The sequence below is a fragment of the Ascaphus truei genome, chromosome 2, assembly GCF_040206685.1.
Source record: "Ascaphus truei isolate aAscTru1 chromosome 2, aAscTru1.hap1, whole genome shotgun sequence".
Lineage (NCBI taxonomy): Eukaryota > Metazoa > Chordata > Amphibia > Anura > Ascaphidae > Ascaphus > Ascaphus truei.
The window spans coordinates 330025203-330040480 of NC_134484.1; the positions used below are offsets into that span (position 1 = coordinate 330025203).

At 45.9% G+C, this 15278-nt stretch overlaps 1 protein-coding gene across 1 annotated transcript in view; it reads right to left on the bottom strand.

Annotated features, from left to right (window-relative positions):
* AOAH (acyloxyacyl hydrolase) overlaps positions 1-12021 on the bottom strand; it is a 131310-nt gene extending 119289 nt beyond the window's left edge. The window contains exon 1 of the mRNA XM_075586629.1: positions 11676-12021. Within this exon, the coding sequence (XP_075442744.1) occupies positions 11676-11835 (160 nt within the window). The 5' untranslated portion in view covers positions 11836-12021. The remainder of the gene's footprint in view (positions 1-11675) is intronic.
* Positions 12022-15278: the final 3257 nt, after the last annotated feature.

The window sequence follows — 15278 nt, forward strand, 5'->3', positions numbered from 1 at the left end:
TCACTGCTTTATGCCTCGCCATCGGTGATCCAGGGACTCCCCCCCCTCCCCTCCCCCCACGCTCGGCCCAAGTCCCATTAAAGGTGAACCTGATTAGAGGCCCTGGACCCCAAGCAATCCTGAGACGAAAGCCCCAAGCTTGGATCCAGGGCTCATGTTTAAAATCTGGACCAGATTTTGCCAATGTTTACATTCAGGACTATGGTTGCCACAATGTTGAAGTTGTGCACACTGTCTGTAGATGCATGCACATGTACAGGGAACACAGGATGTACAAACTCGGTCCCCCTGCTCCCTGCCCCCCTCATCTCCCCCCTCCTCTCCTGCTCCCTCCCCCCCCACCTCCCTCCCATGTCCCCGGTTCACCCCCACCCTCTCTTGTCCCCCCCACCCCCCTTGTTCACCCCCCCCCCTTAGAGGTTAGAATCATAGAATGTCACCATGTGCCTACTAACTACTGTACCCTGCTATAGGCATGAAAACGCAGCAGTAATTTAAAGATGCAGGTTGCTGTTCACTTACACTTACCTCATATGTATCCATAAAACATGACGATATACTGTGGAAACCAATTGTTAACACTGCATCCATAAATGTTTTTGCACCATCTTAACCTGATATATTGAAAGGTATGATCAAGAAATGTTTTAAATGGCTAAATGTATGTGAATCCCTCTCCCTAGGCTTTTTACCCATGGATGAGCTTCCCTAATCTCAATTGCCTCCCACAAAAAGAAAGTTAAAATGGAGAGGACAAAAATATTAATAGACAAAATTCTCGATTTGGAAAAACAACATAAAGCGAACCCCTCAAAAAAATATATAAACATCTGACTACTAATAGAACTGAGCTTAAACAAATTCAATTGGAAAATGTAGAAAAAGCCCTTAAATGGACTAACCAAAAATATTACGATAAAGGCAACAAGGCCGACAAACTTCTGGTTAGCAAGTTAAGAGGAGTGCAAAAAAGATCCCACATAACTGCGATTAAGAATAAGTCTGGTGAGGTAATATATAACGAAAGAAAAATAGCCGAAGAATTCACCAAATTCTACACCAAATTATATAATCTAAGGACACAGGGTAGCGATCCAGAGCCCAATAGATTAGAGGTAATTACAAAATACCTTGATGATTGCAACCTTCCCGCACTAACAGACGAAGAAAACTCCGCCCTTAACTCCAAAATTTCAAAAGCAGAGTTGACAACAGTGGTGAAAACACTGAAAACCTCCAAAGCCCCCGGCCCAGACGGGTTCACTAATGCCTATTATAAAAAGTTTTTACCCATACTGTCCACACATCTACTGAATATGTTTAACTCATTCATGGAGGGAAACCCAATTCCCTCGTCAATGTCACTGGCAAACATGGCTATTATACATAAGGAAGGGAAAGACCCTATGCAATGTGGGAGTTACAGAACAATTTCCCTCCTGAATAACGATCTTAAACTTTATAGCAAGATCCTGGCTAACAGGCTAAATCCAATACTACCTAGGTTAATAAATCTGGACCAAGTGGGGTTTGTCTCGGGGCGACAAGACTCGGACAATACTCGCAAAATAATCAATATAATTGATCATGTACACCTCACAGGCACCAAGGCAATGCTTCTGAGCTTAGATGCAGAGAAGGCATTTGATAGAATTAATTGGCTATTTCTCAATACCACAATGGAAAAATTTGGCTTTAACGAATCCTATTTAACAGGGGTCCGCGCCCTATATCAAAATCCATCGGCCCTCGTAAGATTGCCAGGTGGGAACACCGAAAGATTCCAAATCAAAAATGGTACGAGATAGGGTTGCCCACTATCCCCCCTCCTCTTTGCACTCACTATCGAGCCTCTGGCATCAAAAATACGAAACAATATAAATATCCAAGGCATAGAAATAGGAAAAACAAATTACAAGATCTCGCTTTTTGCGGACGATATTATCTTGTCATTGTCCAGACCCCATACTTCCCTTCCTAACCTTCAAAGGGAACTAGGAGATTTCGGCAAAATATCTGGATACAAGATAAATAGTGATAAGTCTGAAGCCCTTAACCTTAGTCTTTCAGAATCAGAAGTGAAATTGCTTAAATTGCATTTCAGTTATAGATGGAGTTCTTCATACATTAAATATTTGGGAGTGAATGTATCAAAGAACTACCAATCCCTATATCAGTATAATTACCCGGCTCTGTTTGGCAAAATCAGGAGAGACCTGGATAAATGGGAAGGTTACCAGATTTCTTGGATCGGAAGAATGATATCGATAAAGATGAACATACTCCCTAGATTATTATATTTTTTTCAAACTCTCCCGGTCCACGTTCCTGGTTCTGAACTAAAGAACATCCAAAACAGATTCTTCAATTTCATTTGGCATGGCAAAAGACCCAGGGTAGCCCGGTCGGTACTGTTGGCATCTAGAGCGAGGGGAGGTATGGGTGTCCCAGACATCTCCAAATATTACCAGGCAGCTCAATTTAAACAAGCAGCCATATGGAACGCTGACCCTGAACAACGATGCTGGCTCAAAATAGAGTCACACTATGCCAAAATGCCTTCTCTGCAAGCGTGCCTATGGAGCCTGGGTAGAGGAGATATGCATCTCAACAAATTCAAACTGGGAGCGATGAGCCATACCTGGGAAGTCTGGCTTAAAGCCAAGACTAAGTACAGACTTACGTCCCCCAGCTCACAACTCACACCAATGTTTAATAACCCCAAATTCCCCCCCGGATGTGCTTCCAAATTATATTCTGAGCCTGGGGAAACTCTTGAGCTACCAAAATGTACGTACTAAATACTATATACCACAATTGGACACATTCAAATATCTCCAAATTAGTCAGTTTGACCAGAAGATATCCCCAAATCCAGAATTTCCCCTCTCACTAAATTCGAGAGACTATGTAGAGATAGCTCTCAACAAAAAGGGCTAATATCAAAAATTTATACAGAACTGGAAACATCAGCGGACCCTCCGACTCATGACTACATGCAAAAATGGGCTGCGGACCTGAATATAGTTATCAACAGAGAGGATTGGGAAGACATTTGGGAAGTAGCCTCAGGAACTTCCATATGCACCACAACCAAAGAAAACATTTACAAAATAATGTTCTATTGGTACCTCACTCCAGTGAGGCTAAAACAAATCTACCCTCTGGTTTCTGATTTATGTTGGATAGGCTGTGGATAAAAGTGTGACATGGCCCATGTAACGGTAGGGAGGGTTTGGCCCGGGGTTAACGGGGTTACACCCCAAGGACCCCCTCTAACCTCGCCAGGGAGACAAGGGGTTAACTGGGCTGAGGCCCAGAAATGTGATTTTACCCTTGTTATAACCTGTAAATGTATTCTCCCCCTGTTTCCCTGTCCCATTGTAATGTCTGGGTTAATCAGTGTTTGCATAACACACACACTGGGTCATCAGGGGTTAACTGTGTAAGACCAGTGGGCTAGTTAATGCGTTATCTGTGTATTCCCTTTGCCTCATGGGCCTGCAACTGCCTGTGTCAGAGTGTAAGTGATGTCTGGAACATGAGGGGAAAGGGGGGGAATATTTTAACCTGTCTTGCCTGCCAGCGAGGTATTCTGAGCTGGGGTCTTAGAGAAGAGAAGGTTTTAGCACCCCACATGATAGATGCAGATGGGGGACATATATTTTTGATAAAGTGACTTTTTGCAGTTTGTGGAAATGTCCAGAAACCAAATGGTTTGCCTCATCTGAGTCTAGTCACTTGCCTATGCACGCTTCCTCTCTCCCAGTGCATATCAAAAGGGAGGTGTGAATTGGCCAGATTGGAGCCTGGCTTCCCAGGGGAATTGTTTATGCAAGAAGCAAAAGCCCACTTCAAAAGGTTTTATTGATGGGGCCAGGGGGGGGGGGGGCTACCCCCAACAGGATATCAAAAGTGAGTAACTTTAATAAATATAAGAATATTATGAGATGTCCTTGGCTGAACCAGCTAAGAATTACATAAGTGTATTGGCGGGAGTCAGCCGATCTTGGGAGTCTAAACACTGTATATGTACCTGCTGCTAAATGCCAGATATTAATATCTCTATTAATGTTCATATTACAATGTAATGTTGGGTCTCTCTACGAACGTCAGGTGTCACAGAATGCTGTAATATATCTCATCTGACTGTATGTTTTACTGAACTCAAGTTATGAGGTAATTTGCAGTAAATATGAAACTTTGGTTGAGTCTGAGGAACCCCTGTTGTGATGAGCAGGAAAGGAGAATTTACAAACCTGATCATCAAAGACCAAGGGAAGTGGATGGTTTTGTAAATGTGGTAATTCACACCCCAAGCTGGAAGTCCCAAAATGAGCTTCAAAAGCTTGAAAGGGACGTTTGCTAGACGGCACGGAGCCGTAAACTGGGGTACCAGGGTTAAAATGATATATAAGTCAAAGCCACCCTTTACCCATGTTGTTCATGCTGTTCATGCAAAGTTGTTCATGCTGTTCATTGTTCTTCATGCAAATGATCTTCATGCATGCATGTGACCTGCCTGTTTTGCTGTGATGTCAACTCCAATATGGAAGAAGTGGCAGGCTGTGATCCTGCTGGCTTTCTTGCCATAATCTTTACGTAAGTGTCTATATTTTGCCTGTTATTGTATAATCTGTTGTGTTCACCTTTATCAAGGAATAAATTCTATTTATCATATCTAAGTCTCGTCCCAGTTCAAACCCAGGTATATATATATTTATATATAGTTTTGGTGTCAATTACAGCCTGTCGCAAGCTCTCGTGACAGGCTTGTAATTAACTGGTGGCAGCTGGCGGGACCGAACTGGACCTGGATTACAGTATTCTGCGGGGTACTGTGATCCAGTGGGAACTTGATGGTAATTGCAAGTTCCTGGGACTAAAGATATTGAACACACAGTGTACAACATATAACACAAGATATGGCACCTCCTCACTGTTCCCCTACTTGTGAGAAGCATTGCCTCCAGAACCAAAGTGCCGGCTATCCGTCTGACTGGAGCCGGGCACTGAGACCGGAGGAGTGCATCAAGTCGGCGCGGGGACCAGCAGCCAGCAAGGCTGAGAGAGAGACAGCAATCGGTGAGCATGAAACCCGGCAGGCTGAGCAAAGATCCACAGCTGCAGCTGCTGTAACCATCAGACATGTGGAGGGAGCAGGTGGTCTTGCACCAGGAGAGGTATTGGCCGTTGCGGCGGCCAGTCCATTTTACCCAGAATTGCTGGCCCTGATGTTTGCGCAGCGAGAGATGTCCCCAGCTGAGCGGCTCGAGCAGCTGAAGCTGGCGATGATCCGACCCACTTATCCCCTCCCAGAGCCCGGCGCTCAAGCCTCTCCGCTCTGGACTCCGTTGCCCCTTGCTGGGGTTAGTCCACCGGCGGCGGAGGAGCTCTGGAATGAGCCCGGCGCTCCAGCAACTCCGCTCTGGACTCCGTTGCCCCTTGCTGGGGTTAGTCCACCGGCGGCAGAGAAGCTCTGGAATGAGCCCGGCGCTCAGGCAACTCCGCTCTGGACTCCGTTGCCCCTTGCTGGGGTTAGTCCAGCGGTGGCGGAGAAGCACCGGCAGTTGCTGCGGCACTGCCAACAAACGGGCCACAATAATGCCCAGTGCCCTGACTGTGCGCGGTCAGGCGAAGAAGCCCCTCAGGGCCAACGCTCACGAGCTGCGGAAAAGATGACCCAGTTAGCGGCATCATCTGATGGCTCCCGCCCAGCCAGGGCGACAACCCTCCTCGGGACATCTCCTGGAGAACCTGGACGGGCTGCATCAGCAACAGTGGTGGAGAGCAGCGGCCATCCACCTGATCCCGGCGGAGAACCAGCGGCGGCGGCAGAGAAGACGCCGCCACTCCGGCATCCTGCCGGCAGCAGTTTTATTCGGGTGGAGGGACAGGGGTTGCGGGAGGGGGTTATTTTACCAAGTTTGCATGGAGCTGTGTTCCTCCACAAAGACCTGGGACCCTTGTCCTGCACCGTTTTACCTGTACCCAACCCGGGCGCTGTTGCGGCAGCGGCCCGGTGCTGCCCAGCCCAGATGGGGCCGGCGGCGGCCGCTCCAGTCCCCCTACAATTGGGACCAACGAAGGCGGCGGTCTCTGCGGGGACCAGCAAGGTAAGCCAGACCAAGTCGCAGACTGACTCTGACTTATGTTTCCCTATGACTGTACCCTGTTGTTTCACTCTAGGGGTGACTGGGGGGTGGCAGGAGATAGGGGCACCAGGGGAGGGGAAGGAAGGGCAGCTGGTAGGGCAGTCAGGATTCCCCATTACCCTGGCGGGGCAGCAAGGGGACTCTCAGTTAAGAGCCCCACTGTTGCAGCCTTGCTCTGGGCTGGAGGTATCAGGGGTTGTGGCAAAGTTAGACCACCCCCAGATTATCTGCCAGCCAAGAGCTAAGGTGGGTGCATCTGCACCAGCAACCCTGAGCTCATCCCGGGTAATGGGGAGACAGTGTCAGGGAGATGGCCTCACTCAGGTGTCCCTAGGATCCAGGTTAGGATTAGCTAGGGAGAAGTGGAGTGAGGGGAGGTTGCAGGTAGGTAGCCAGCATCAGATCTCAGGGGAGGGGAAGGAAGGGCAGTTTGTAGGGCCGCCAGGCTTCCCCATTACCTGGGCGGAGCAGCAAGAGGACTCTCAGTTAAGAGCCCCACTGTTGCAGCCTTGCTATGGGCTGGAGGTGTCCGGGGTTGTGGCAAAGTTAGACCACCCCCGGATTACCTGCCAGCCAGGAGCTAAGGTGGGTGCATCTGCACCAGCAACCCTGAGCTCACCTCCGGTAATGGGGGCACAGCTTCAGGGAGAGGGGCTAGCCCCGTTAGCACCCAGCTCTAGGGTAGGATTGCCTGGGAGAGGGTTGGGTGGGCCAGTGGGAACCGGGGAGGGAAGGCAGCAAGTGAGCCAGCCAGTTTTCCCCGCTACCCTGGCAGAGCCTCAGGAGGTGTCTCAGATCAGCAACCCCCTGTTGCAGCCTGGCTATGGGCTGGGGGTATCCGGGGCAGTGGCAGGCTTGTGCCACCCCAGGGATACCTGCCAGCCAAGCGCTAAGGCGGTTGCATCTGGAGAGGTGCCCCTGAGCTCATCCCTGGTAAGGGGGAGACAGTGTCAGGGAGATGGCCTCACTCAGGTGTCCCTAGGACCCAGGTTAGGATTAGCTAGGGAGAAGCGGAGTGAGGGGAGGCTGCAGGTAGGTAGCCAGCAGCAGATCTCGGTGAGAGAAGGAGGGCTAGTGGTAGCCAGGGAGGGAAAGCATCAGGTATTGCAGCTAAAGTTTCCCGTTACCCTGGCAGAGCCCCAGGGGGTTTCTCAGATCAGCAACCCCCTGTTGCAGCCTGGCTATGGGCTGGGGGTATCATGGGCAGTGGCAGGCTTGTGCCACCCCAGGGATACCTGCCAGCCAAGCGCTAAGGCGGTTGCATCTGGAGAGGTGCCCCTGAGCTCATCCCTGGTAAGGGGGAGACAAGGTCAGGGAGGTAGGTGCACTCAGGTAGTTCCAGGGTCTGAGTTAGGATTGCCCAGGGAGGAGAGGAGTGCAGGTGGGCTGCAGGGAGGTAAGCAGCAGGCTGAGGTGCTGGGCCTAGGGGAGGCTAGGCAGGGAGGCACCGTGGAGCAGGGGGAGATAGGAGATCGGCGGGGTGTTAGGCAGCTGGCAGAAGCTAGGGATGGGCTAGGTAGGCAGAAGGTCCCTTGTTCTGACTGGCCAGGAGTGACCCCTCTGACAGAAACCCCTGGGTTCCCAAAGGAGAGGCTGTGGGTAGATAGGCAGCCAGGGAGGAGAGTCAGGAGTATAGCAGGGCAGCTACAGGGTGGCACAGAGCCAGGGCAGGTAGGGTCCCTACAGAAGAGTGACATAACCCTGTCCCAGACTTGGTTGACAGGAAAGCGACGGTCTGTGCTATATAGCTGGTCTCCTGTTGGTGCAGAGATATGCCAGTTTCTGGGCAATGTGCACCGGAGCCCCTTTCACCCTGGACTTGGTTCCCAAGGCACTGGGTGGGGGGCAGAGGGAGGCAAAGGAGAATGCCCGGCTTTGCAGGAACTGGACTTTACAATCCACTGTGTACTGGTCAATGCCGGAGGACAATTTTGCCAGGCCAATCCCTCAGGACGTATTGAGTGCGTCAAGAGCCCCAGTGGTATCCCAGGGCCATGGAGAGGCCGCTGGGGTGCCAGGGGCCCTTGAGCAGGGGAGGTGTGACGGTAGGGAGGGTTTGGCCCGGGGTTAACGGGGTTACACCCCAAGGGCCCCCTCTAACCTCGCCAGGGAGACAAGGGGTTAACTGGGCTGAGGCCCAGAAATGTGATTTTACCCTTGTTATAACCTGTAAATGTATTCTCCCCCTGTTTCCCTGTCCCATTGTAATGTCTGGGTTAATCAGTGTTTGCATAACACACACACTGGGTCATCAGGGGTTAACTGTGTAAGACCAGTGGGCTAGTTAATGCGTTATCTGTGTATTCCCTTTGCCTCATGGGCCTGCAACTGCCTGTGTCAGAGTGTAAGTGATGTCTGGAACATGAGGGGAAAGGGGGGGAATATTTTAACCTGTCTTGCCTGCCAGCGAGGTATTCTGAGCTGGGGTCTTAGAGAAGAGAAGGTTTTAGCACCCCACATGATAGATGCAGATGGGGGACATATATTTTTGATAAAGTGACTTTTTGCAGTTTGTGGAAATGTCCAGAAACCAAATGGTTTGCCTCATCTGAGTCTAGTCACTTGCCTATGCACGCTTCCTCTCTCCCAGTGCATATCAAAAGGGAGGTGTGAATTGGCCAGATTGGAGCCTGGCTTCCCAGGGGAATTGTTTATGCAAGAAGCAAAAGCCCACTTCAAAAGGTTTTATTGATGGGGCCAGGGGGGGGGGGCTACCCCCAACAGGATATCAAAAGTGAGTAACTTTAATAAATATAAGAATATTATGAGATGTCCTTGGCTGAACCAGCTAAGAATTACATAAGTGTATTGGCGGGAGTCAGCCGATCTTTGGGAGTCTAAACACTGTATATGTACCTGCTGCTAAATGCCAGATATTAATATATCTATTAATGTTCATATTACAATGTAATGTTGGGTCTCTCTACGAACGTCAGGTGTCACAGAATGCAGTAATATATCTCACCTGACTGTATGTTTTACTGAACTCAAGTTATGAGGTAATTTGCAGTAAATATGAAACTTTGGTTGAGTCTGAGGAACCCCTGTTGTGATGAGCAGGAAAGGAGAATTTACAAACCTGATCATCAAAGACCAAGGGAAGTGGATGGTTTTGTAAATGTGGTAATTCACACCCCAAGCTGGAAGTCCCAAAATGAGCTTCAAAAGCTTGAAAGGGACGTTTGCTAGACGGCACGGAGCCGTAAACTGGGGTACCAGGGTTAAAATGATATATAAGTCAAAGCCACCCTTTACCCATGTTGTTCATGCTGTTCATGCAAAGTTGTTCATGCTGTTCATTGTTCTTCATGCAAATGATCTTCATGCATGCATGTGACCTGCCTGTTTTGCTGTGATGTCAACTCCAATATGGAAGAAGTGGCAGGCTGTGATCCTGCTGGCTTTCTTGCCATAATCTTTACGTAAGTGTCTATATTTTGCCTGTTATTGTATAATCTGTTGTGTTCACCTTTATCAAGGAATAAATTCTATTTATCATATCTAAGTCTCGTCCCAGTTCAAACCCAGGTATATATATATTTATATATAGTTTTGGTGTCAATTACAGCCTGTCGCAAGCTCTTGTGACAGCCCACATCTGGTGGACGTGTCCGGAAATGAAGAAGTATTGGGAAAGGGTCCAAATTTATTAAAAGAGGTTACTAGCCTCGACCTACCTAGTGATCCACTGACCTACCTACTGGCCAGGCCAATGGAAAAAAATGACCGTCCAGTGAGGAAATTGGTCTCCTTCATCCTCACAGCGGCGAGATGTGAGGTTGCGGCCTCCTGGAAGAAAGTGTCCCCACCCTCCATGACTAAACTAAAAAACAGGATAAATGAAGTAATGCTTATGGAGAAGCTAACCGCGCACCTTAAGCAAAAAACGATAGCTTTCTTTAAAATCCGGGAACCATGGATAATCATATAGAACGAGTCAAGCTCACTAAGGAAGACACAAGGAGATAACGCATTATGGATAAGGAAGCGTTTGAAAATCAGTACCTCTATGAAGGTCGTCCAAAAGGGACCAGGGTAGACACTCCCCCCCCCTCCCCTACCCCCTCCCACTCTGTCCTCTCTCTTTCTCACCTCCCCTCTCTTTCTCGGGCAACAGGTTTTGCCATCCTTTCCCCCCAAAAAATACAAAAATGTTTCTGTATTAGGCTATGCATATCGTTCCTTGTATGTACATTTTATATCTGCCTAATAAAAAGTTTGGAAAAAAAAAAAGTAACATACAGACAATTATGTGTGTCATGTAACTCCCACCCAACTTGCAAATTAACGTATATGGAGCAAAACCCTTCATACATTGATGCAAAAAGACACAAAATTTAAGTTACACAATACGCTTCAATTGTGCTAATAAATATGCCTTGATACATCACCCCATTTGATACGTAACCCCAGTGTGTCCTGATATAGACAACTGTATTTTACATCACACGACGGATGTCTCCAGAGCCGTGGCTGGAAAAGCAAAGAAACCCCACGTCTCCGGAGTCCGTGCCGGTCGCGACATGACTGTGGGAGGTTAATGCTTTGGGATTGCACCCCTCACCACCCCCATCGTTAATCCTCCAGCACCAGGGCAGACATGGGTGCGGTCTGACTACATCTGTATTTACAAATATTCTGTTTTGCCCCTACATGAATACACCAGCCAATGCATGAACCAATAATAACACTAAATTAAAACTTCAAATATTAAAATATGTTTAGGGGGTTCTGACATTGACAACATGACAACATTAACAGTGTTAACATGTCAATTACTATTTAAGAGTCTTTTATTAGAAATATAAATATACACAAAAAAAATTTTTTTTTAGCCTACTGTAGGTGTTTTTTTGTTTAAAACCAACCACCCGTTTACAAAAGTTTTATCTAAACACTCCATAAAGAGAAACACAAATAGACACCACAACCTACTTTTAAGACACGTCTTTTCACAAATCAATGTTAGAAAGATGAATGACTAGGTTTATTACTTTTTCCCTAAACCAATCTCAAGGGACGACAATCAGGTCAGCTGCACACATTTCCAAATCGCAATCACATTATGCAGACAATGTAATCAGAATTAAACTATGCAAGCTAGTCCTACACCATTAGATTGAATCTATTTCACGTTTTTTCCTGTTAAGCTCCGTACAAAGATTTTTTTTCAGGCACAATCAGTCCTTGCCCTGAAGAACCTTGTAGTGTAGTATTTGGTAGTGAAGGAGAAGGCTGATCTAATTACTTGCCATGGGGCACATGGAAATGAAACTGGGATTTAAACCATGTTCTCCTATTTGAACGTTGCTCTTTCTTATACAACGGTATACAAAATATCTGTGCTGTGAGGTTTGGAAGTCGGCATCACTGATGCATATGGGCATATACTGAAATTGTCAACAACAACAAAAATGTGTTGTGCTTTTATTTTACGTTTCTTCAAAAAGGCAATGAACTGCGCATACGCATAATACATCAAAGTAATCTCAAATGATTAGGGGGAAATGCTGTACATACCTATACAGCTGTTTCTGTCTCCTATGGCAATGTGTACAGAATTCTGCTGATGGGCAGAATGATCAGATGAGAATCTTGAGGTGCTGCTCTGTGTAAATAGCATCAGGAGCAGTAGTAGAAGACAAATAGAAGCAGCAGGCCTCTTCGTGAAAGCCCTCATCTTTGCAGACACAGAGACACATACACAGGGAGAGCTGCAGTAGTACAGATCAGGTGACTCAGGGAAGGAAATACAGTACACACAGAAGGCACACACTGATAAGCAATAGTTATACAGCTTGTGAAAACACCAAAGTGTACAGAGGATTTTTTTTCCTCCTCCCAGCCATGTGCCAATACCAGAAAGGAAATTCTATTCCACCCCCCACCCCTGGCCAGTATTGCCTCTATAAGTCTGCAATACAACACAGCAAACACCAAAATAGGAAGAGAGAATTGGTTAACTGCTTCACAGAAGAACAGTGTTAACTTCGCTCAGCCTACTTCCTCCTGTCCCCAGAAACACTACAGTATCTGTGTCTATCTACAGCTGTCACAGACTGGCAGCTCTTCACGTCTCTTGGGTGCGATGCACACATATATGGGCGACATCCAGCACATCTTATTATGTTTTCCTAATGTTCTGTACACAAACAGGTCACTTTCCCAGTCGCACTGCAGCTGGTACTATTATTAAGTATACAAATATATAATATTGTGGATTTGAGTTTTTGAGCTCGCTAAGATTGTGTATTTTTAATGTTCTGTACCTCCCATATGTATAACTTATTTGTTCTGTCTGAGGAAGAGAAATAGTAATAACCATACAAGCTTTGTGCTGGGATTTCCCCCTTACATCACGCTGCTCTTCTCAGCATCATGTGGTCTGTGTTTGCCCAGGGGCAAAATACTGTTCATCACTGTCTGTAATAAATTGCTCAACTCCAGCACAGCTATAGAAAAGCAGAACATTGTTGAAAGTCTTTCTAGTGAAATGACAAACCCGAGAGGCATGTTTACAAGCAGAGAGCAAAACTAAATACCATTGCTTTGCTTCTCTACAATCGGTGGTCTGCAGATGAATTGCGTATAGCCAGTGCCACTAACATCTGTAGCCTGTATTTTCAGTGGTTACTGACATGTATTCCATTGTATTCACTAATGAACACAATCTTTTAATAAACAGAGTTTCTAACCCAAGTTACTGAGTTATTTCAGTTGAACAGTGTAAGCAAATTCCAACAATTGTATGTCAATAACATTATTGCCGTGCTCATTTAATTTCAATTATTATTTTTTTTAATCTAGCCCAATTACATAAGGGTTAAAATGTTCATACCGTACACTTTATTTTAAAAACACATTTTACCTTTCAGTAAATTTTGTATGCTTTCTTAGTGAATACAAAAATTGATCTCCTTTAATTAGGGTGACCAGATTTCCAAAAGTAAAAACCCGCACACGTAAATAATTATTTATAAAACAAATCACATCACTTAAAAATAAATATTATAATGGTATTTGTCTAATAGCGTCCCATTGTATGCTGTATTATTGATTTGTTCCGCTCCCTCTCTCCCCCTATCTATCTTTCTCCCCACATCGATCTCTCTTGACACCATCTATCGCTCCCCTCCCCTTCTCCTCCCCTTCTCTCTTCTCCCCTCCCCCTGTTCTCCCTCTCCCTCCCCCTTCTCGCTCCCTCCTCCCTCTCTTCCACCTTTCCCTCCCTCTTTACCTCCCCCTCTCCCCTCTTCTCCCGCCCCCTATGTTTTCTCCTTCCTTCTCCCACCCCTTCCCTTCCGCTTCTCTTCTCCCTCTACCTCCCTTTCCCCCTTTCTCCCTCTTCTCCCATTCCTTTTCTTCTCTTCTCCCTCCTCCCTTCCCACCCTCTTCCCACTCTTCTCTCTCCCCTGCCTCTTCTCTTCCCTCGCTCTTCTCTATTTCCCTTGCCTCTTCTCCCCTCTCTCTCTCTCTTTTCCCCTCTTCTCCTTCCTTCCCCTCCTCTCTCTCCCTATCTCTTCTCTCCCCTCACTCTTCTCGCTCCCCGCCTCTTCTCTCCCCTTACTCTTCTCTCTCTCCCCTGACTCTTCTCTCCCCTTACTCTTCTCTCTCTCCCCTGCCTCTTCTCTCCCCTCACTCTTCTCTCTCTCCCCTGCCTCTTCTCTCCCTCACTCTTCTCTCCCCTCACTCTTCTCTCTCCCCTGCCTCTTCTCTCCCCTCACTGTTCTCTCCCCGCACTCTTCTCTCTCTCCCCTGCCTCTTCTCTCCCCTCACTCTTATCTATTTCTCCTCATCCTGACTCTTATTGTGTTCTATATTGGTGTACAAAGACGTTACGTCACATGTCACCAACAGACCATTTTATTCCATTTAATATCTTTTAGACTGCTAATGACGTGTACTGTCTTTTATGTGTGATTTGAGCTTTGGTACAAAGCCTTGCAGAAAAAAAATCTACATATAGAGATAGATTGGAACTTATTACATTTATAACGCTAATTATGGGACGTCCTGGTGGATTAATGGGATCCTTGTGAATTTTTGCTAAAAAATAAAAAAGCAGCTACATTTGTATTTTCTATAAAGAGAAAATTATATTCTTCTTCAGTAATGATCTTTTTATTTTTGCCTTCCATAAGCAAAGTTTTTAGTTTCACCTTAAATTGTTCTATAGGATTTTGTAGTAAGAGTTCGTAAGTTTTCTGTATCTTGTAATATTTTTAGTGATTCCATATTGTATCTTGTTTTGCACTTTTTATAACTAATTTAGATTTTTTTGTTAAATTTTGTAGTGCATCCCTCTTTTCTTTAGGTTTTGTTTTATTTTATTTTCTCCTTTCTGTAACTCTTCAAATTTCTTATTTACGAGCTGATAGAATGTTTCAACACAGTTGCCTTTGCTTTGGCTTGGATAAAATGTGGATTTGTTTTTGAACAAAGTGTGTCTATATTCATCACTGTCTACTGTAATGTTCCCATCTTTCTTGTTGTTTGATAGTGGAATTCTTTCTTGCAGAACATTTTTAGCAAAAAATCTTTTAAAGGTTAATTTTCTAACATATTTATTTAAATCTATATATAAATTGAATGGATTATGTCTACAAGTAGGAACAAATGTTAATCCTTTTTGTAATCCTTTTTTTCTCCTGTTCATTCAAAATATATGACCTCAGATTAAAAATTCCTTTGTACTCTAATGTGCTCTTCTTTTTTGAGGTCTTTCTCCCTCCCCTATTTCTTTGTCTGTAACGGAATCCCATTTTCTTCTCAAGGGGGATGCCGTATGTTTTGATTGTTCTACTAGGGAGTGTCTCAATTCTTCCCTCCATTTTATGTTTCTGTCCCTCTCTAAAAAAGCACTATTTCTTCTATTGCTCACATTTTCTGATCCATTCAGTGGCGGCCGACCTGAGTCTAAAACGACTAGATCCACGGCTCTCAGATAATCCCGGTTAGGTGCGTTTTTTTTTTTTTGGCTGGAGTGAATTGCATTATTTTAGCGCTCGTGATATTAGCATTTTATTCTCGCTGTCTGCAATACTGCAATGCCGTGTAAAAACTCAGGGGGGCGTTTGCGAGCTGTTGTCTTGGAAGTCTAATACCTTTGCGGTTCAACCTACG